Here is a 22,116-nt window from a genome sequence, read left to right as displayed (position 1 = left end):
TTCTGTCAGTGTGGGTCACACCCTCATCATCATGTCTCCACTAACATATTTCATATTTTATTTGTAACATCACAGTGTTTTATTACACTTTATGACCTCTGTTCCCCACTGCTGTGAACCTGAGCTACGGTAGCATGCTAATGCTAATGCTAATAAAGGCGTGTCTGGACCAGTGGTGAGGTGGACAGAACCAGAACATATCAAACGCACCCTGTGGTTCTAAACAGCTTTGTCTGTGGTTCATGTAATAACATAACAGTTATTAATAACTCTTTAAATGATCCAGGACACTATAACTATAACTCACCCTAGATGGCACTCCAGAAAATCTTAATGTAATATTAATAATAATGAATTAATTATTCATAATAATGAATATGATCATTTTAAAACCCCTTGTCCCTCCTACACTAGCAGGGGGCGTGTCTTCACCTCTCCTTGTACAACTCCTCCAGGTGATGGTCACTCTGCCGTCCGTCCGCTCCACTCATCACGGCTGTTTTGGGCGGGGCACCTTCCAGGAAGTGATGTGGTATCATGATGGCGTCGGCGCTTGATGCCGCACTCTGACGAGACGCCGCTCTGAATGTGGAGGAGGCGGAGCAAGACAGCGGCACCATCGCTAGGTGGTCGTCTGTTTCTGAGTCTCCGCCCACACCTGTAAGCCTCGCCCCTCCCAGCCTTAGGTTGTTCGGTTGGTGTTTGAGCTCATAGTAGTTGGTGAGGTCCATGTGGAGCTCTGAGATGATTGACAGACACGTTATTAACAGAGTTATATGTATTTATTAGATGTATTTATTATTTATTAGATGTATTTATTATTTATTAGATGTATTTATTAGATGTATTTATTAGATACATTTATTATTTATTAGATGTATTTATTAGATATATTTATTAGATATATTTATTATTTATTAGATGTATTTATTAGATATATTTATTATTTATTAGATGTATTTATTAGATGTATTTATTAGATATATTTATTATTTATTAGATGTATTTATTAGATATATTTATTATTTATTAGATATATTTATTATTTATTAGATGTATTTATTAGATATATTTATTATTTATTAGATGTATTTATTAGATATATTTATTATTATTAGATGTATTTATTAGATATATTTATTAGATATATTTATTATTTATTAAATGTATTATTAGATATATTTATTATTCATTAGATGTATTTATTAGATATATTTATTAGATATATTTATTAGATATATTTATTAGATATATTTATTAGATAAATTTATTAGATATATTTATTATTTATTAGATGTATTTATTAGATATATTTATTATTTATTAGATGTATTTATTAGATATATTTATTATTTATTAGATGTATTTATTAGATATATTTATTATTTATTAGATGTATTTATTAGATATATTTATTAGATATATTTATTATTTATTAGATGTATTATTAGATATATTATTAGATATATTTATTATTATAGATGTATTTATTAGATATATTTATTAGATATATTATTATTTATTAGATGTATTTATTAGATATATTTATTATTTATTAGATGTATTTATTAGATATTTATTGATTATTATAGATATTATTAGATGTATTTATTAGATATATTTATTATTTATTAGATGTATTTATTAGATATATTTATTATTTATTAGATGTATTTATTAGATATATTTATTATTTATTAGATGTATTTATTAGATATATTTATTATTTATTAGATGTATTTATTAGATATATTTATTATTTATTAGATGTATTTATTAGATATATTTATTAGATATATTTATTATTTATTAGATGTATTTATTAGATATATTTATTATTTATTAGATGTATTTATTAGATATATTTATTATTTATTAGATGTATTTATTAGATGTATTCATTAAAATGTTAAATAGACATGATTTATATAGAGCTTTATCACCACTGAAGCAGTCTCAAAGTGCTTTACATATCAGCTCATTCACCCAATCACTCTCACATTCACACACCAGTGGGACAGGACTGACATGCAAGGCACTAGTCGACCACTGGGAGCAACTTAGGGTTCAGTGTCTTGCCCAAGGACACTTCGACACATAGTCAGGTACTGGGATCGAACCCCCAACCTCTCGATCAGAAGACGACCCACTACCACCTGAGCCACGGTCGCCCTATTAGATGTATAAGCACCTTATCTTTTATTTGCACATTTTCTCTATGTTGTCTTGCTTCATTTTCTGCATGTGTGTATAATTATTTTTATTAGTGATGTTTTTAATATCTGCTCTTTATTAAAGTATTTTGTGATGATGATTTGTGTTAGATCATCTCGTACCTCTCAGCTGCAGCAGAACGTCACTCCTCCCAGATGAAGCCAGAGTCTTGGCCTCCTGCTCTAGTTTACTCTGAAGCTGCTTCAGCACTTCCTGTAGAATCATAGAGAAGAGGAAGTTACACCATCATGTCACTTCCTGTTCTGTCCTCAGGACCAGTGAGGGACACACTGTGTTCTATCTCTATCATTTCTAATTCTAAACAGCTTTATTGGCGTGAGAAAACAGGCCAAAGCAAGTGTGAGAACCATGTACACACGAAAAGATTCATTGTTATAAAATGTGTGCAAAACAATAAGATCAAAATAAAGTAATAAAATAGGCTTTCACTAAATATATGTAGAATAATTTACAATTAAGTTATAAATGTTATAAAAGGGGAGGTTATGTACAGAATTTTACTTATATTAATATACACACATAAATGCATCCGGTTGTAAAAGTACATACATACATACATATATATATATACATATAGTACATGTACACACCTACATATGTACAGTATATATTCATGCATGTATGAGCAGACTATGAATGTATGGGGGCTGGAGGTCCTTAGAGTTTCTTTTCCTGTCACTGACGTGTTCACACATGGATGGACTTCTCTGAGCAGGTAGGAGAGTGTGTGGACGTGTGTGATCAGGTGTGAAGTCCTAGTGGTGATGGCAGGAGGTCAGGAGGTCTCCACCTGGCCCTGGGTGCAGTGGGTGCAGTGGTGATAAAGTTTTTTGGTGATAAAGTGAAGACGTCGGTGGTTAAAGATCATGCAGATGACTTTACTCAGGTTGTTGTTGAGACAGTTTGTCCTGCTTTTATGTAACGAGGTCATCAGACCTTAGTTCTAAACATCAGCAAAGATGTCAGTGTGAAAGAGTTTTAATAGAACTGGAATTTGGGGTTTGTATATTTGATCATTTTGTTTAGGATGTCATCAGATCTATAGGCCTTCTTGGTTTCTAACTAACTATATCTAAGTCTAACTATATCTAAATCTAACTATATCTAAGTCTAACTATATCTAAATCTAACTATATCTAAGTCTAACTATATCTAAGTCGAACTATATCTAAGTCTAACTATATCTAAGTCTAACTATATCTAAGTCTAACTATATCTAAATCTAACTATATCTAAGTCTAACTATATCTAAGTCTAACTATATCTAAGTCTAACTATATCTAAGTCTAACTATATCTAAGTCTAACTATATCTAAATCTAACTATATCTAAGTCTAACTATATCTAAGTCTAACTATATCTAAGTCTAACTATATCTAAGTCTAACTATATCGAAGTCTAACTATAACTAAGAATAACTATAACTAAGTCTAACTATATCTAAGTCTAACTATATCTAAGTCTAACTATATCTAAGTCGAACTATATCTAAGTCGAACTATATCTAAGTCTAACTATATCTAAGTCTAACTATATCGAAGTCTAACTATATCTAAGTCTAACTATATCTAAGTCTAACTATATCTAAATCTAACTATATCTAAGTCTAACTATATCTAAGTCTAACTATATCTAAATCTAACTATATCTAAGTCTAACTATATCTAAGTCTAACTATATCTAAGTCTAACTATATCTAAGTCTAACTATATCTAAATCTAACTATATCTAAGTCTAACTATATCTAAGTCTAACTATATCTAAGTCTAACTATATCGAAGTCTAACTATAACTAAGAATAACTATAACTAAGTCTAACTATATCTAAGTCTAACTATATCTAAGTCTAACTATATCTAAGTCGAACTATATCTAAGTCGAACTATATCTAAGTCTAACTATATCTAAGTCTAACTATATCGAAGTCTAACTATATCTAAGTCTAACTATATCAAAGTCTAACTATATCTAAGTCTAACTATATCGAAGTCTGACTATATCTAAGTCTAACTATATCGAAGTCTAACTATATCTAAGTCGAACTATATCTAAGTCTAACTATATCTAAGTCTAACTATATCGAAGTCTAACTATATCTAAGTCTAACTATATCGAAGTCTAACTATATCTAAGTCTAACTATAACTAAGTCTAACTATATCGAAGTCTAACTATATCTAAGTCTAACTATATCTAAGTCTAACTATATCTAAGTCTAACTATATCTAAGTCTAACTATAACTAAGTCTAACTATATCTAAGTCTAACTATATCAAAGTCTAACTATATCTAAGTCGAACTATATCTAAGTCTAACTATATCTAAGTCTAACTATATCTAAGTCGAACTATATCTAAGTCTAACTATATCGAAGTCTAACTATATCTAAGTCGAACTATATCTAAGTCTAACTATATCTAAGTCTAACTATATCTAAGTCTAACTATATCTAACTCTAACTATATCTAACTCTAACTATATCTAACGCTATATCTAAGTCTAGCTATATCAGTCTAACTATATCTAAGTCTAACTGTATCCAAGTCTAAGTATATCAAAGTCTAACTATATCTAACTCTAACCATATCTAAGTCTAACTATATCTATGTCTAACTATATCTAAGTCTAACTATATCTAACTCTAACTATATCTAAGTCTAACTATATCTAAGTCTAACTATATCTAAGTCTAACTGTATCTAAGTCTAACTATATTTAACTCTAACTATATCTAAGTCTAACCATATCTAAGTTTATCTGTATCTAAGTCTAACTATATCTAAGTCTAACCATATCTAAGTTTATCTGTATCTAAGTCTAACTATATCTAAGTCTAACTATATCAAAGTCTAACTATATCTAAGTCTATCTGTATCTAAGTCTAACTGTATCTAAGTCTAACTATATCTAAGTCTAACTATATCTAAGTCTAACTATATCTAACTCTAACTGTATCTAAGTCTAACTATATCTAAGTCTAACTATAACTAAGTCTAACTATATCTAAGTCTAACTATATCTAAGTCTAACTATATCTAACTCTAACTATATCTAAGTCTAACTATAACTAAGTCTAACTATATCTAAGTCTAACTGTATCCAAGTCTAACTATATCTAACTCTAACTATATCTAAGTCTAACTATATCTAAGTCTAACTGTATCTAAGTCTAACTATATCTAAGTCTAACTATATCTAAGTCTAACTATAACTAAGTCTAACTATATCTAAGTCTAACTATATCTAAGTCTAACTATATCTAAGTCTAACTATATCTAAGTCTAACTGTATCTAAGTCTAACTATATCTAAGTCTAACTATATCTAAGTCTACCTATTACTAAGTCTAACTATATCTAAGTCTAACTATATCTAAGTCTAACTATATCTAAGTCTAACTATAACTAAGTCTAACTATATCTAAGTCTAACTATATCTAAGTCTAACTATATCTAAGTCTAACTATAACTAAGTCTAACTATATCTAAGTCTAACTATATCTAAGTCTAACTATATCTAAGTCTAACTATATCTAAGTCTAACTATATCTAAGTCTAACTATAACTAAGTCTAACTATATCTAAGTCTAACTATATCTAAGTCTAACTATATCTAAGTCTAACTATATCTAAGTCGAACTATATCTAAGTCTAACTATATCTAAGTCGAACTATATCTAAGTCGAACTATATCTAAGTCTAAATATATCTAAGTCTAACTATATCTAAGTCTAACTAAAACTAAGTCTAACTATATCTAAGTCTAACTATATCTAAGTCTAAGTATATCTAAGTCTAACTATATCTAAGTCTAAGTATATCTAAGTCTAACTATATCTAAGTCTAACTATAACTATAACTAAGTCTAACTATATCTAAGTCTAACTATATCTAAGTCTAACTATATCTAAGTCTAACTATATCTAAGTCTAACTATATCTAAGTCTAACTATAACTAAGTCTAACTATATCTACGTCTAACTATATCTAAGTCTAACTATATCTAAGTCGAACTATATCTAAGTCGAACTATATCTAAGTCGAACTATATCTAAGTCGAACTATATCTAAGTCTAACTAGATCTAAGTCTAACTATATCTAAGTCGAACTATATCTAAGTCTAACTATATCTAAGTCTAACTATATCTAAGTCTAACTAAAACTAAGTCTAACTATATCTAAGTCTAACTATATCTAAGTCTATCTATATCTAAGTCTAAGTATATCTAAGTCTAACTATATCTAAGTCTAACTATATCTAAGTCTAACTGTATCTAAGTCTAACTATATCTAAGTCTAACTATATCTAAGTCGAACTATATCTAAGTCTAACTATATCTAAGTCTAACTAAAACTAAGTCTAACTATATCTAAGTCTAACTATATCTAAGTCTAACTATATCTAAGTCTAAGTATATCTAAATCTAACTATATCTAAGTCTAACTATATCTAAGTCTAACTGTATCTAAGTCTAACTATATCTAACTCTAACTATATCTAACTCTATATCTAAGTCTAGCTATATCAGTCTAATTATAACTAAGTCTAACTGTATCTAAGTCTAAGTATATCAAAGTCTAACTATATCTAACTCTAACTATATCTAAGTCTAACTATATCTAACTCTATATCTAAGTCTAGCTATATCAGTCTAACTATATCTAAGTCTAACTGTATCTAAGTCTAAGTATATGAAAGTCTAACTATATCTAAGTCTAACTATATCTATGTCTAACTGTATCTAACTCTATATCTAAGTCTAGCTATATCAGTCTAACTATATCTAAGTCTAACTGTATCTAAGTCTAACAATATCTAAGTCTAAGTATATCTAAGTCTAACTATATCTAACTCTAACTATATCTAACTCTATATCTAAGTCTAGCTATATCAGTCTAACTATATCTAAGTCTAACTGTATCCAAGTCTAAGTATATCAAAGTCTAACTATATCTAACTCTAACTATATCTAAGTCTAACTATATCTATGTCTAACTATATCTAAGTCTAACTATATCTAACTCTAACTATATCTAAGTCTAACTATATCTAAGTCTAACTGTATCTAAGTCTAACTATATCTAACTCTAACTATATCTAAGTCTAACCATATCTAAGTTTATCTGTATCTAAGTCTAACTATATCTAAGTCTAACCATATCTAAGTTTATCTGTATCTAAGTCTAACTATATCTAAGTCTAACTATATCAAAGTCTAACTATATCTAAGTCTATCTGTATCTAAGTCTAACTGTATCTAAGTCTAACTATATCTAACTCTAACTATATCTAAGTCTAACTATATCTAAGTCTAACTATATCTAACTCTAACTGTATCTAAGTCTAACTATATCTAAGTCTAACTATATCTAAGTCTAACTATAACTAAGTCTAACTATATCTAAGTCTAACTATATCTAAGTCTAACTATATCTAACTCTAACTATATCTAAGTCTAACTATAACTAAGTCTAACTATATCTAAGTCTAACTGTATCTAAGTCTAACTATATCTAACTCTAACTATATCTAAGTCTAACTATATCTAAGTCTAACTGTATCTAAGTCTAACTATAACTAAGTCTAACTATATCTAAGTCTAACTATATCTAAGTCTAACTATAACTAAGTCTAACTCAATCTAAGTCTAACTATATCTAAGTCTAACTATATCTAAGTCTAACTATAACTAAGTCTAACTATATCTAAGTCTAACTATATCTAAGTCTAACTATATCTAAGTCTAACTATTCCTAAGTCTAACTATATCTAAGTCTAACTATATCTAAGTCTAACTACAACTAAGTCTAACTATATCTAAGTCTAACTATAACTAAGTCTAACTATATCTAAGTCTAACTATATCTAAGTCTAACTATAACTAAGTCTAACTATATCTAAGTCTAACTGTATCTAAGTCTAACTATATCTAAGTCTAACTATATCTAAGTCTAACTATTACTAAGTCTAACTATATCTAAGTCTAACTATATCTAAGTCTAACTATAACTAAGTCTAACTATATCTAAGTCTAACTATATCTAAGTCTAACTATATCTAAGTCTAACTATAACTAAGTCTAACTATATCTAAGTCTAACTATATCTAAGTCTAACTATATCTAACTCTAACTATATCTAAGTCTAACTATAACTAAGTCTAACTATATCTAAGTCTAACTGTATCTAAGTCTAACTATATCTAACTCTAACTATATCTAAGTCTAACTATATCTAAGTCTAACTGTATCTAAGTCTAACTATAACTAAGTCTAACTATATCTAAGTCTAACTATAACTAAGTCTAACTATATCTAAGTCTAACTATATCTAAGTCTAACTATAACTAAGTCTAACTATATCTAAGTCTAACTGTATCTAAGTCTAACTATATCTAAGTCTAACTATATCTAAGTCTAACTATATCTAAGTCTAACTATATCTAAGTCTAACTATATCTAAGTCTAACTATATCTAACTCTAACTGTATCTAAGTCTAACTATATCTAAGTCTAACTATAACTAAGTCTAACTATATCTAAGTCTAACTATATCTAAGTCTAACTATATCTAAGTCTAACTATATCTAACTCTAACTATATCTAAGTCTAACTATAACTAAGTCTAACTATATCTAAGTCTAACTGTATCCAAGTCTAACTATATCTAACTCTAACTATATCTAAGTCTAACTATATCTAAGTCTAACTGTATCTAAGTCTAACTATAACTAAGTCTAACTATATCTAAGTCTAACTATATCTAAGTCTAACTATATCTAAGTCTAACTATATCTAAGTCTAACTATATATAAGTCTAACTATATCTAAGTCTAACTATATCTAAGTCTAACTATATCTAAGTCTAACTATATCTAAGTCTAACTATATCTAAGTCTAACTATATCTAAGTCTAACTATATCTAAGTCTAACTATATCTAAGTCTAACTATTACTAAGTCTAACTATATCTAAGTCTAACTATATCTAAGTCTAACTATATCTAAGTCTAACTATACCTAAGTCTAACTATATCTAAGTCTAACTATATCTAAGTCTAACTATATCTAAGTCTAACTATATCTAAGTCTAACTATATCTAAGTCTAACTATATCTAAGTCTAACTATATCTAAGTCTAACTATATCTAAGTCTAACTATATCTAAGTCTAACTATATCTAAGTCGAACTATATCTAAGTCTAACTATATCTAAGTCGAACTATATCTAAGTCGAACTATATCTAAGTCTAAATATATCTAAGTCTAACTATATCTAAGTCTAACTAAAACTAAGTCTAACTATATCTAAGTCTAACTATATCTAAGTCTAAGTATATCTAAGTCTAACTATATCTAAGTCTAAGTATATCTAAGTCTAACTATATCTAAGTCTAACTATAACTATAACTAAGTCTAACTATATCTAAGTCTAACTATATCTAAGTCTAACTATATCTAAGTCTAACTATATCTAAGTCTAACTATATCTAAGTCTAACTATAACTAAGTCTAACTATATCTAAGTCTAACTATATCTAAGTCTAACTATATCTAAGTCGAACTATATCTAAGTCGAACTATATCTAAGTCGAACTATATCTAAGTCGAACTATATCTAAGTCTAACTAGATCTAAGTCTAACTATATCTAAGTCGAACTATATCTAAGTCTAACTATATCTAAGTCTAACTATATCTAAGTCTAACTAAAACTAAGTCTAACTATATCTAAGTCTAACTATATCTAAGTCTATCTATATCTAAGTCTAAGTATATCTAAGTCTAACTATATCTAAGTCTAACTATATCTAAGTCTAACTGTATCTAAGTCTAACTATATCTAAGTCTAACTATATCTAAGTCGAACTATATCTAAGTCTAACTATATCTAAGTCTAACTAAAACTAAGTCTAACTATATCTAAGTCTAACTATATCTAAGTCTAACTATATCTAAGTCTAAGTATATCTAAATCTAACTATATCTAAGTCTAACTATATCTAAGTCTAACTGTATCTAAGTCTAACTATATCTAACTCTAACTATATCTAACTCTATATCTAAGTCTAGCTATATCAGTCTAATTATAACTAAGTCTAACTGTATCTAAGTCTAAGTATATCAAAGTCTAACTATATCTAACTCTAACTATATCTAAGTCTAACTATATCTAACTCTATATCTAAGTCTAGCTATATCAGTCTAACTATATCTAAGTCTAACTGTATCTAAGTCTAAGTATATGAAAGTCTAACTATATCTAAGTCTAACTGTATCTAAGTCGAACTGTATCTAAGTCTAACTATATCTAAGTCTAACTATATCTATGTCTAACTGTATCTAACTCTATATCTAAGTCTAGCTATATCAGTCTAACTATATCTAAGTCTAACTGTATCTAAGTCTAACAATATCTAAGTCTAAGTATATCTAAGTCTAACTATATCTAACTCTAACTATATCTAACTCTATATCTAAGTCTAGCTATATCAGTCTAACTATATCTAAGTCTAACTGTATCCAAGTCTAAGTATATCAAAGTCTAACTATATCTAACTCTAACTATATCTAAGTCTAACTATATCTATGTCTAACTATATCTAAGTCTAACTATATCTAACTCTAACTATATCTAAGTCTAACTATATCTAAGTCTAACTATTCCTAAGTCTAACTATATCTAAGTCTAACTATATCTAAGTCTAACTACAACTAAGTCTAACTATATCTAAGTCTAACTATAACTAAGTCTAACTATATCTAAGTCTAACTATATCTAAGTCTAACTATAACTAAGTCTAACTATATCTAAGTCTAACTGTATCTAAGTCTAACTATATCTAAGTCTAACTATATCTAAGTCTAACTATTACTAAGTCTAACTATATCTAAGTCTAACTATAACTAAGTCTAACTATATCTAAGTCTAACTATATCTAAGTCTAACTATATCTAAGTCTAACTATAACTAAGTCTAACTATATCTAAGTCTAACTATATCTAAGTCTAACTATATCTAACTCTAACTATATCTAAGTCTAACTATAACTAAGTCTAACTATATCTAAGTCTAACTGTATCTAAGTCTAACTATATCTAACTCTAACTATATCTAAGTCTAACTATATCTAAGTCTAACTGTATCTAAGTCTAACTATAACTAAGTCTAACTATATCTAAGTCTAACTATAACTAAGTCTAACTATATCTAAGTCTAACTATATCTAAGTCTAACTATAACTAAGTCTAACTATATCTAAGTCTAACTATATCTAAGTCTAACTATATCTAAGTCTAACTATATCTAAGTCTAACTATAACTAAGTCTAACTATAACTAAGTCTAACTATATCTAAGTCTAACTATAACTAAGTCTAACTATATCTAAGTCTAACTATATCTAAGTCTAACTATATCTAAGTCTAACTATAACTAAGTCTAACTATATCTAAGTCTAACTATAACTAAGTCTAACTATATCTAAGTCTAACTATAACTAAGTCTAACTATATCTAAGTCTAACTATATCTAAGTCTAACTATATCGAAGTCTAACTATATCTAAGTCTAACTATATCGAAGTCTAACTATATCTAAGTCTAACTATAACTAAGTCTAACTATATCGAAGTCTAACTATATCTAAGTCTAACTATATCTAAGTCTAACTATATCTAAGTCTAACTATATCTAAGTCTAACTATAACTAAGTCTAACTATATCTAAGTCTAACTATATCAAAGTCTAACTATATCTAAGTCGAACTATATCGAAGTCTAACTATATCTAAGTCGAACTATATCTAAGTCTAACTATATCGAAGTCTAACTATATCTAAGTCGAACTATATCTAAGTCTAACTATATCTAAGTCTAACTATATCTAAGTCTAACTGTATCTAAGTCTAACAATATCTAAGTCTAAGTATAACTAAGTCTAACTATATCTAAGTCTAACTATATCTAAGTCGAACTATATCTAAGTCTAACTATATCTAAGTCTAACTATATCTAAGTCTAACTATATCTAAGTCTAACTGACCTTCATTCCCACCGTCTCTGTCTGTAGTAGACACAGATGTTGTGAGTTGTCCTCCAGTTCTCTCCTGAGGGAGGAGTTCTCCTGACGAAGAGCCTCCACCTGGTGGGCCAGCAGGTCAAAGGTCGCCATGCTCACCCTGTGCAGCGCCACCTGGTGGAGCACAGAGGAGAGATCAGTTTAATCATGTCTTTCTGAGTGTGGGCGGGGCTAACACAATCAGAGTTACTGATCATGTTATGGTGTGTGTGTGTAGTACACATTATGAACACTGGGGGTGCTCTAATCCAGGTGTGTTTCACTTCTGGAATAACGTGTGCATGGATGTTTCTGAGTATGAATCCATTTTTAATGGTTCCACACTGGTAAACCAATTGTTCCCACTCAAAATCAAAGAAATCCAAGATGGCTGCCATCAGTACTGGATATCTAGATTTTTTTGTCATAACTTTGGTTGTTGTGACGGTGTGAGCCCGCCCCTAAATCTACGATACTGGGAAAACATGGCAAGAGGCAGGCAGCTGTCTGTCTCTGTAACCGCGCACACACATACACACACACCATACTTACCTGTTTATCTGCTTTGTTTTCCACCCAGTTTCTCCATCCATCCATCCATCCATCCATCCATCCATCCATCCATCCATCCATCACAGTAGTCATGGGTGCACACATGGCCACCGTGTATTAGTAGTCCATAAAGTTTAGACAACTTCCCATCTCCCATTTCACCATCCATCTGTAAAAACAGCACCGCCTACACTTCCGGTTTATCCGTCACATGCTGGACATCGGTGTCTGACGTCATCGGTAACGTCAGCGCAAATAATATTTTCAGAATCAGAATCAGAAATGTTTTAATGGCCAAGTACAGTTTTTAAGGACAGTACAAGGAATTTGTCTTGGTAGTCGGTGCACGAAACAAAAAACATAGAAAATAAAGAACAAAGAACAACCCAGCAACAATAATAATAATAATAATGATAAATATAAAGGATGAGGGATAAATAAAGGATAGATAGAGAATAAAGGATAAATAGGATCAATATAAATATATATATTTATATACAGTGCAGCAGGTAATGTCATCATGGAGGTGGTAATTGTGGGGGGGGGTTCAGTGGGTGACTGGTGCTGTGTTCATGTGGATGGTGGCAGAGGGAAATAAGCTGTTTTTGTGTCCATGAGGACCTAAACCTCCTTCCAGAAGGGAGAGATTGAAATAGTTTATGACCGGGGTGGGAGGGGTCGGCCACAATCTTTCCTGCACGCCTCAAAATCCTGGAGGGGTTCAGGTCCTGGAGGGAGGGCAGATTGCAGCCGATGACCTTCTCTGCAGAGTGGATGATACGCTGCAGTCTGGCCTTGTCCTTGGCCGTAGCTGCAGCGTACCAGATGGTGATGGAGGAGCAGAGGATGGACTGGATGATGGAGCTGTAGAAGTTCACCATCATCTTTGTTGGAACACTGAACTTCTTCAGCTGCTACAGGAAGTACATCCTCTGCTGAGCTTTTTTGATGATGGAGCTAATGTTCAGCTCCCACTTGAGGTCCTGAGTGATGATGGTCCCCAGGAAGCAGAAGTTCTCCACAGAGCTCACTGTAGAGTCTCCCAGGGTGAGGGGGGTGAGGGGGGCTGGGTTCTTCCTGAAGTCTGCTATCATCTCCACTGTCTTTAAAGCATTGAGCTCCAGGTTGTTCTGGCTGCACCAGGACACCAGCCATTCTGGGGGGACCCCGAGGCGACACCAGGCCAGCTCAGAGACATAGTCCCTCCAGCGTGTCCTGGGCCTCCCACGAGGCCTCTTCCCAATAGGACATGCCTGAAACATCTCCCGAGGGAGGCGACCAGGAGGCATCCGATACAGATACCCGAGCCACCTCAGCTGGCTCCTTTCGATATGAAGGAGCAGCGACTCTACTCCGAGCTCCTCCCAAGTGACTGAGCTTCTCACCCTATCACGAAGGGTGCGCCCAGCCACTCTGCGAAGGAAACTCATTTTGGCCGCCTGTATCCGCGATCTTGTCCTTTCGGTCATTACCCAAATCTCATGACCATAGGTGAGGGTAGGAACGTAGATCGATCGGTAAATTGAGAGCTTTGCCCCCCGACTCAGCTCCCTCTTCACCACGACGGTCCGATACAGCGACCGCATCACTGCTGACGCCGCACCGATCTGTCTATCAATCTCACTTGTGAACAAGACCCCGAGATACTTGAACTCCTCCACCGACCCAGAGAGGGAAAGCCATCTTTTTCCAGTGGAGAACCATGGCCTCAGATTTGGAGGTGCTGATCCTCATCCTGGCCGCTTCACACTCGGCTGCAAACCGCCCCAGTGCATGCTGAAGGTCCTGATTTGGTGAAGCCAACAGAACAACAGTATCTGCAAACAGCAGAGATGAAATCCTGAGGTTCTCAAATCGGACCCCCTCTGGTCCCTGGCTGCACCTATAAATTCTGTTCATAAAAGTAATGAACAGAACCAGTGACAAAGGGCAGCCCTGGCGGAGACCAACATGCACTGGGAACAGGTCTGACTTACTGCCGGCAATGAGAACCAGGCTCCTGCTGCGGTCATACAGGGAACGGACAGCCCTTAGCAAAGGGCCCCGGACCCCATACTCCCGGAGCACCCCACACAGGGCACCACGAGGGACACGGTCGAACGCCTTCTCCAGATCCACCAAACACATGTGGACTGGTTGGGCGAACTCCCACGAGCCAATAGTCGATCCTCGGATTCAGGAGGAACAATGCGGTTTTCGTCTCGGTCTCGGCACACTGGACCAGCTCTATACCCTTCACCGGGTGCCAGTCAATGTGTTCTTTGGAAAATTGTAACCGTTTCAGCATGTTGTCTGATTGTTACAGTACTCAGGAAATCTTAACCTCCTGGAGTTGATCAGTGGCTGAGCCTTTGTCATTTTGGTTATTCTCTGATCTATTCCAATAGTCCTTTTTCTTTTTCTTCCTCACCTTTCTGGTTGTGGTTCACTTTTGCTGAACAGCCAATCATTTTCTGCACTTCTTTATAGGTTTTCCCTCTTTAGTAATTTCTTAATCAAAGAACGCTCTTTTTCTGAACAGTGTCTTGAACGACAGTCATTGCACAGTCAGCATATACAGCGTCAGTTGCCTTGATCCTTAAATAAGGGTCACCTGTTTTTTCACATGATCAATGACCTCACTAATTGAACTCAGTACTGCTATTTTTTAGAACACGCCCCTTTCAGTAAATGATTCAGTTTCACAGAATCAGCAGCATGCACGTCAGTCTGTTGGTTTTTATACCTTTACTAAACCTTCTAGAAACTTACTTGCAGTGTAGAAGTTGAAATTCTAACAAAAACAGTAATTAATCTTGCTAGTGATGTGGGACGGCTACAACTGTATGTGTTATGGTCAATCAATCAATCAATCAATCAATCAATCAATCAATAAATCAATCTTTTATTTGTATAGCGCCAAATCATAACCAATGGTATCTCAAGGCACTTTACAGTAGAGCAGTCTTAAGGACGGACTCTTCATTTTATGGATACACACATATGCATATATACGTATATACACATACATATGTATCCCACACCCAACATGAATTCATCATGGCGGCAAGGAAAACCTTCTGTTAAGCAGCAGGAACCTTGTGTGGATCCCATTCCTATGATGAACAGCCATCCACGTTATGCTGTGTTGGGTGTGTGCAGAGGAAAGGGTGGAGACAGAGTTGTTGAGTCTCTGTAACTCCACACTGAGGATCCCACGGACCTGCAAGACAAAAGCCAGAAGGAGTACAGGAGCAAACACACAAGGGAAGAAGCAGACATAGAGGGAGTGTTAGAGAGGTGAGAATAAACGGGTTTTTAGGTAGAAAACCCTGATTATGTTTTTAATGGACAAGGGGGAGGGGCCAAGGGCTATAAAAGGAAGCCAATCTCTGCTCTTCCTGTGTATGTCCTTGACAGAATTATGATCTCAGTGGTGAATTATACGTTTACAGGGTCAAGGAATTCAATAATAGATCTTAAAATTCCATAAACTGTGCTCGGAACAAGATCCAAGATGGCTGCCATCACTTCAATCTTACCATAACTTTGGTTCTGTTAGACACAGAAACATGATTTTTTGTGGCAAAATGTAGGTTTTTGGGGACAAGGATTGTTATGAAATATCTCAAAATACTGTAAATTCCATCCAGAGCTATATCCTGAGTGGAGAACATGATGAACATGAAGCTGTTCATTAACTGGACAGAGGTCATGTGACCTCGTGGTTTAATATAATAAATAATAATAATAATATGGTTAAATATAATAAATAATAATAATAATATGGTTAAATATAATAAATAATCTTAACATGATTTAATAATAATAATAATAATAATAATAATAATAACATGGTTAAATATAATAAATAATATTAACATGGTTTATTAATAATAATAATAATAATAATAATAATAATAATAATAATAATAATAATAATAATAATAATAATATCAGAGATATAACATGGAGCAGTGTCGGTAAAGATGATTGGACGAAGGTTTGGATATTCAAACAGAAGCTCTGAGCAGGAGAGGTTAGTTACCATAGCAACCGGACACAGTGGAGCGCGTGCACGCTTGCTCAGTGCACATGCACGCGCTCACAGACTGAGGCGCAGAATGAGCAGCGAGGCTCTAAGACGTCATCTGACGCTCCCAGAGCAACACGAGGTCCACCACCTTCATCATCTTCATCATCCTCATCATCTCAGCTTTGATCTTTTTTGGCTTTGTCCGAAAATTGAAACATGACCTATTTTCTGCTTCGTCACATCTCTGATATTCATCCGCACCGACCGCCTTCCATTAACACACAGACCCGCCTTCATCACCACCACCATCATCATCATCCTCATCATCATCATCCTCATCATCCTCCGTTAGCACAAAACACACCTAACCTTCATCATCATCATCATCACCATCATCACCATCCTCCATGAGGATGAAGCACAGGTTCACCTTCATCTTCACTTAATCAACAAATACATCATCATCATCATCATCATCATCATCATCATCATCATCATCATCATCCGCAGGAAAATCACACCGTTAAACAAAGACACACGCACACGCGCGCGCACTCAGGCCTCCATCTCTACGTGGTTGTGCTCGTTCACCAGAACCAGAACCGGAACCGGAACCGTCGGTCCGGACGGTCAGTGGACCCAACCACAATAGATTAGATTAGATTAGATTAGATTAGGTTAGAGAAGGACTGCGCCTTACCTCATGATGCGGAGCCGGAGAACAGTGAGGAAGAGGAAGAGGAAGAGGAGGAGGAGGAGGAGGAGGAGGAGGAGGAAGGCTGAGGGGGAGGAGACAGGAGAGAGAAAAGCTCCATCAGCAAATCAGCAGCAGCTGCAGAATGAAGGACAGAATCAAAGTGTGTCACATAACAGGAGGTCAATATTTCATATAAGACACTCTAATACAGAGTTTCTCAAATGGGGGTACGTGTACCCCTCGGGGTACGTGATGGTACTACAGGGGGTACTAGTGAGAGAGAGAGTAGAATTAACAAATAGAGTCAGTGTTGGTCCCCAGGAGTGAGATGACTGGAAATGATTAAAAAATATAGAAATAAATCTATTCAGGGGCTATTGTCAATCAGTGTTTTTCAACCTTGGGGTTGAGACCCCATGTGGGGTCATCTGAAATTTCTGAAAAATTGAAGTAGATGTTTGTAAATGTAGATTTTTTACTTTGTGAAATATTAATCTAGTTCAACTAAAACACAGTAAAAAAAAATACCTGAGCTTAAACATGAGCAAAAAATTATTCTAGCCAGATATTCTTGATATCAACATGGGGTCACGATCCAAAAAAGGTTTTGAACCACAGCAATAAATACTGTTTATTTCACTTATTTACAAAGTTAGATTTTTTTAAATGTGTGTTATCACTAATTCATTCCATCATTATGATCTATAGATGTTTTTAAATAGTCTTATAAGTCAAAAGTTGTAGTCGGACAAAGGGGGACTGGAATCAGAAATAAGAGAAAAGTTTGAGAACCACTGGTTTTATACACATATCAAACATTCATTAATCATTGTGTAAGTTACAAAATAATTCAGTTGTACAAATCTCAGTTCCTCCAAATACACAAAATCAATGAAACTCCACAATATATGCAGGTATCACAGTATCACATGACTGAAATTATCCCACAAAATCTAATCAAAATATCAATTTTAAAAAATGTTACAAAATCAAGGACATTTAAGTTCAGAATTCCATGAACAGACTAGTGTGAACTGGTTCCAGGGCCCCTGACCTATAGGGGCCCCAACTCCCCCCATCTCTAATGTATCATCAGTACAAACAACAACATGCATTTAACTTGACAACCCTTATTAATAAACTAATATACACTAAGTATCCATACAGTATTTTGGATTCAAGAAAAACAATTAACTGTTAAATAAATACATATTAAATAAAAATAACTTCACATCTGAGTCACTAACAAAGCTAAACATGCAGGTCTGTTACAGTTTGGAAACTTCAGGCCTTGGAGATGTGTGGGTGGAGCCAGGTAGGTGTAGCGTTCATAAAACCAGTCCGTGTTTAATAATTACACCAATGAAATAAAATTAAAATCCAAGGAGAAACATTCAACCATTTAGTGTCCAGAATGTTCTCAGGAGGTTTGGAGCGTCCACCTTCCTGCACAGAAGTCTCACAGGATGAGATTTAACCAGAGTTACCAGGCTCCTCCCCCAAAACAACATTTAATGGAAACACATTCAAAGCACAGTTATAGTTTGTCAACATTTTTTTTTGCAAAAATCTGTAATGTAAACCCAGCTGTAGGGACACCTGATGAGAAACGAGTCACACCTGAGTGTCAAACAGGAGTGACATCACTGAGAGGTGGAGCCACAAACAGGAAGAGTTAACACAACATGAAACGAGACAAAACATAAATAAATGTGATATTAACCATTATTAATCTCTACTACTGCACAAGTAGATTTTACTAGTGAAGCTAAAGGTGTCACTAGTTAGCATCATATGCTAATGAGGGGGTGGGGAAAGTAAATCCACGCTTTCCATTGGCTTTAGAAAATATTCCAACCAATCAGAGAGCTGGGTTTGGTTCTAATCCCTCCTACTTCATTTACATTAGCTTTACTAGTAACTACTAGTACTGATAGTTTACAGAGCTCATGTTCTCCCACATCACAGACATTACTGACCCCCACATGGACCCCCCGCAGTTAACTGATGATGCTGTAAACCTGGCTCTCCACTTCATCCTCCAGAACCTGGACTCCCACTGGACTCAGGTTCCTCCTACTCCAGGATCCTGTTTATGGACTCCAGCTCTGCTTAAACACCATCATCCGAGATCTATAAGACCAGCTCTATAGAGCCAGATCTATAAGACCAGCTCAAGGTACCATACTCCACAAATCAAAGCCCAAACACCACTGTTTACATGTGTAAATAATTATTATTTCTATAACATCTTTTCACAGACAGGGATCACATAGTGCTGTACATATCAGCTCATTCACACACACACACACACACACACACACACACACACACACACACACACACACACACACACACCAGTGGGACAGAGCTGCCATGCAAGGCGCTGGTCAACTACTGGGAGCAAGTTGGGGTTCAGTGTTTTGCCCAAGGACACTTCAACACATAATATTACAGTTTTTCTCGATTGTTTACACACATTTTCTGAAAACATGCCTCATATTCTCAGAACTCTATAAACACAAATCCAAAAAACACACAATGGGCAAAACCTCTCAATTCTCCTGCAAAATTAAACTTCACATTCAAAACAATGTTATTTCTTCTCAAAATGTTATTTTGTTTTCAAATGACACAAACCATCATATTATTAGACATTAATAAGAACCAGTTGAACACTGACTCAATGTAAAACACACCGTACATCGTAATGACTCAGGCCTTTTTTGTTCAGTGTTACACTTACTACAGACAGTATTAACATAAGTGTGTTGTAATGTAAGATATTTGAGAATATTGTTTTTATACTCAGAAAACACAAATACATGGTAATAAATATGGGCTTCATTGATAATTGGAGATCCTTCTGGGGAAAACCGAACCTGATAGGAAGAGATGGAATCCATCCTACTTTGGAGGGAGCATCTCTACTATCAGAAAACATGGCACATTTATGACATCTCATGAATGAGACCATGTTACAGAGGGGGAGTCCTCCACGCCCCTCTGCGCTTGCCTTAGGACAGTTTCCCTCCCATTGCTATTATGATAGCTGTGTTCATCGCCATGACAACTGTTGTGATGGTGATGAATATTATTTTATAGAGACGGTGTCTGTCCCCCGACCCATATTTCACAATGATTTTAACATAAAATCAAATAAAAGAGCTATCAATTATAAAAATCTGAAAAAAATTTTAATCTGAGGGCGCACGGTGGCTTAGTGGTTAGCACGTCTGCCTCACAGCAAGAAGGTCCTGGGTTCAAGCCCTGGGGTGGACTTGGGTCCTTTCTGTGTGGAGTTTGCATGTTCTCCCCGTGCTGCGTGGGTTTCCTACGGGTACTCCGGCTTCCTCCCACAATCCAAAAACATGACTGTAAGGTTGATTAGAGTCTCTAAACTGCCCATAGGAGTGAATGAGAGAGTGAATGGTTGTCTGTGTTGCCCTGTGATGGACTGGCGCCCTGTCCAGGGTGTAACCCCGCCCAGCGCCCTATGAGAGCCGGAGATTGGCACCAGCAGACCCCCGCGACCCTGTTAAAACGGGAATAAGCGGGAATGAAAATGGATGGATGGATGGAAATTAAAATCTCAAATCTAGAAACACCAAAACATAAAAGCATTAGATGTGCTCTATTAAATATTAGATCACTGAGATCCAAATCTCTACTAGTAAATGACCTTATCTCAGAAAATAACTTTGATTTATTCTGTTTAACTGAAACATGGCTGTATCAAGATGAATATGTTAGTTTAAATGAAGCCACTCCTCCCAGTCATTTAAATACTCATATGCCACGAGACATAGGCCGTGGAGGTGGTGTAGCAGCTATTTATCATTCCTCTCTCCTAATCTATCCTAAACCAAAGGCCAATTACACTTCCTTTGAAAGCCTGGTTCTAAATTTATCTCATACCAAATCAAAAACCTGCCAGCCAGTCTTATTTGTGATAATTTACCGTCCTCCAGGCCCTTATTCTGAATTTCTATCAGAATTCTCTGAGTTTATATAAAACTTAGTCCTCAGTTCTGATAAAATACTGATAGTAGGAGATTTTAATATCCATGTGGACAAAGATAGTGATAGCCTGAGCTCAGCCTTTATGTCCCTAATAGACTCAGTTGGCTTTTTTCAAACTATTAATGAAGCTACTCATCGTTTAAATCATACTCTTGATCTTGTTCTAACATATGGCCTTGATATTAATGAACTAAAAGTCTACCCTGAAAATCCTCTGCTATCAGATCACTTTTTAATATCTTTTAACATTATCCTAGAGGATCTCGCACTGTGCAATAAAATAGTTACGAGTAGAAATCTGTCCAATAGTGCTGTGGCTAAATTTAAAGAGGCCATTCCTGCTGCCTTAAACTCAGTGCACCATCCAATAAATAACTATGATATTAATTATAACCCCTCTCAACTGGATCTGCTTGTCGATAGCTCTGCTAGTCTACTAAAATCCACCTTGGACTCAATTGCCCCATTGAGGGAAAAAACTATTAAACGTCAGAGGAAAGCTCCGTGGTTTAGCTCTGAAACTCACACACTCAAACAAACAA

The 22,116-nt window shown here is 34.1% G+C and overlaps 1 protein-coding gene across 1 annotated transcript; it reads right to left on the bottom strand.

Annotated features, from left to right (window-relative positions):
• Nucleotides 1–6: 6 nt before the first annotated feature.
• Nucleotides 7–17,594, bottom strand: LOC114461782 (adenomatous polyposis coli protein 2-like). The gene is made up of 4 exons (XM_028444142.1): nucleotides 17,555–17,594; nucleotides 12,273–12,422; nucleotides 2,337–2,427; nucleotides 7–739 (listed from the first exon to the last, which is right to left on the bottom strand). The coding sequence occupies exons 2-4, from the start codon at nucleotides 12,399–12,401 to the stop codon at nucleotides 429–431; spliced, it is 531 nt and encodes a 176-aa protein (XP_028299943.1). The 5' UTR covers nucleotides 12,402–12,422; nucleotides 17,555–17,594; the 3' UTR covers nucleotides 7–428.
• Between the last annotated feature and the right edge of the window lie 4,522 nt (nucleotides 17,595–22,116).

This window comes from Gouania willdenowi, chromosome 4, assembly GCF_900634775.1.
Source record: "Gouania willdenowi chromosome 4, fGouWil2.1, whole genome shotgun sequence".
NCBI classification, from domain to species: Eukaryota; Metazoa; Chordata; class Actinopteri; order Blenniiformes; family Gobiesocidae; genus Gouania; species Gouania willdenowi.
Note: the sequence above shows the minus strand (reverse complement) of the source record. Positions and strands in the feature narration are given on the sequence as shown.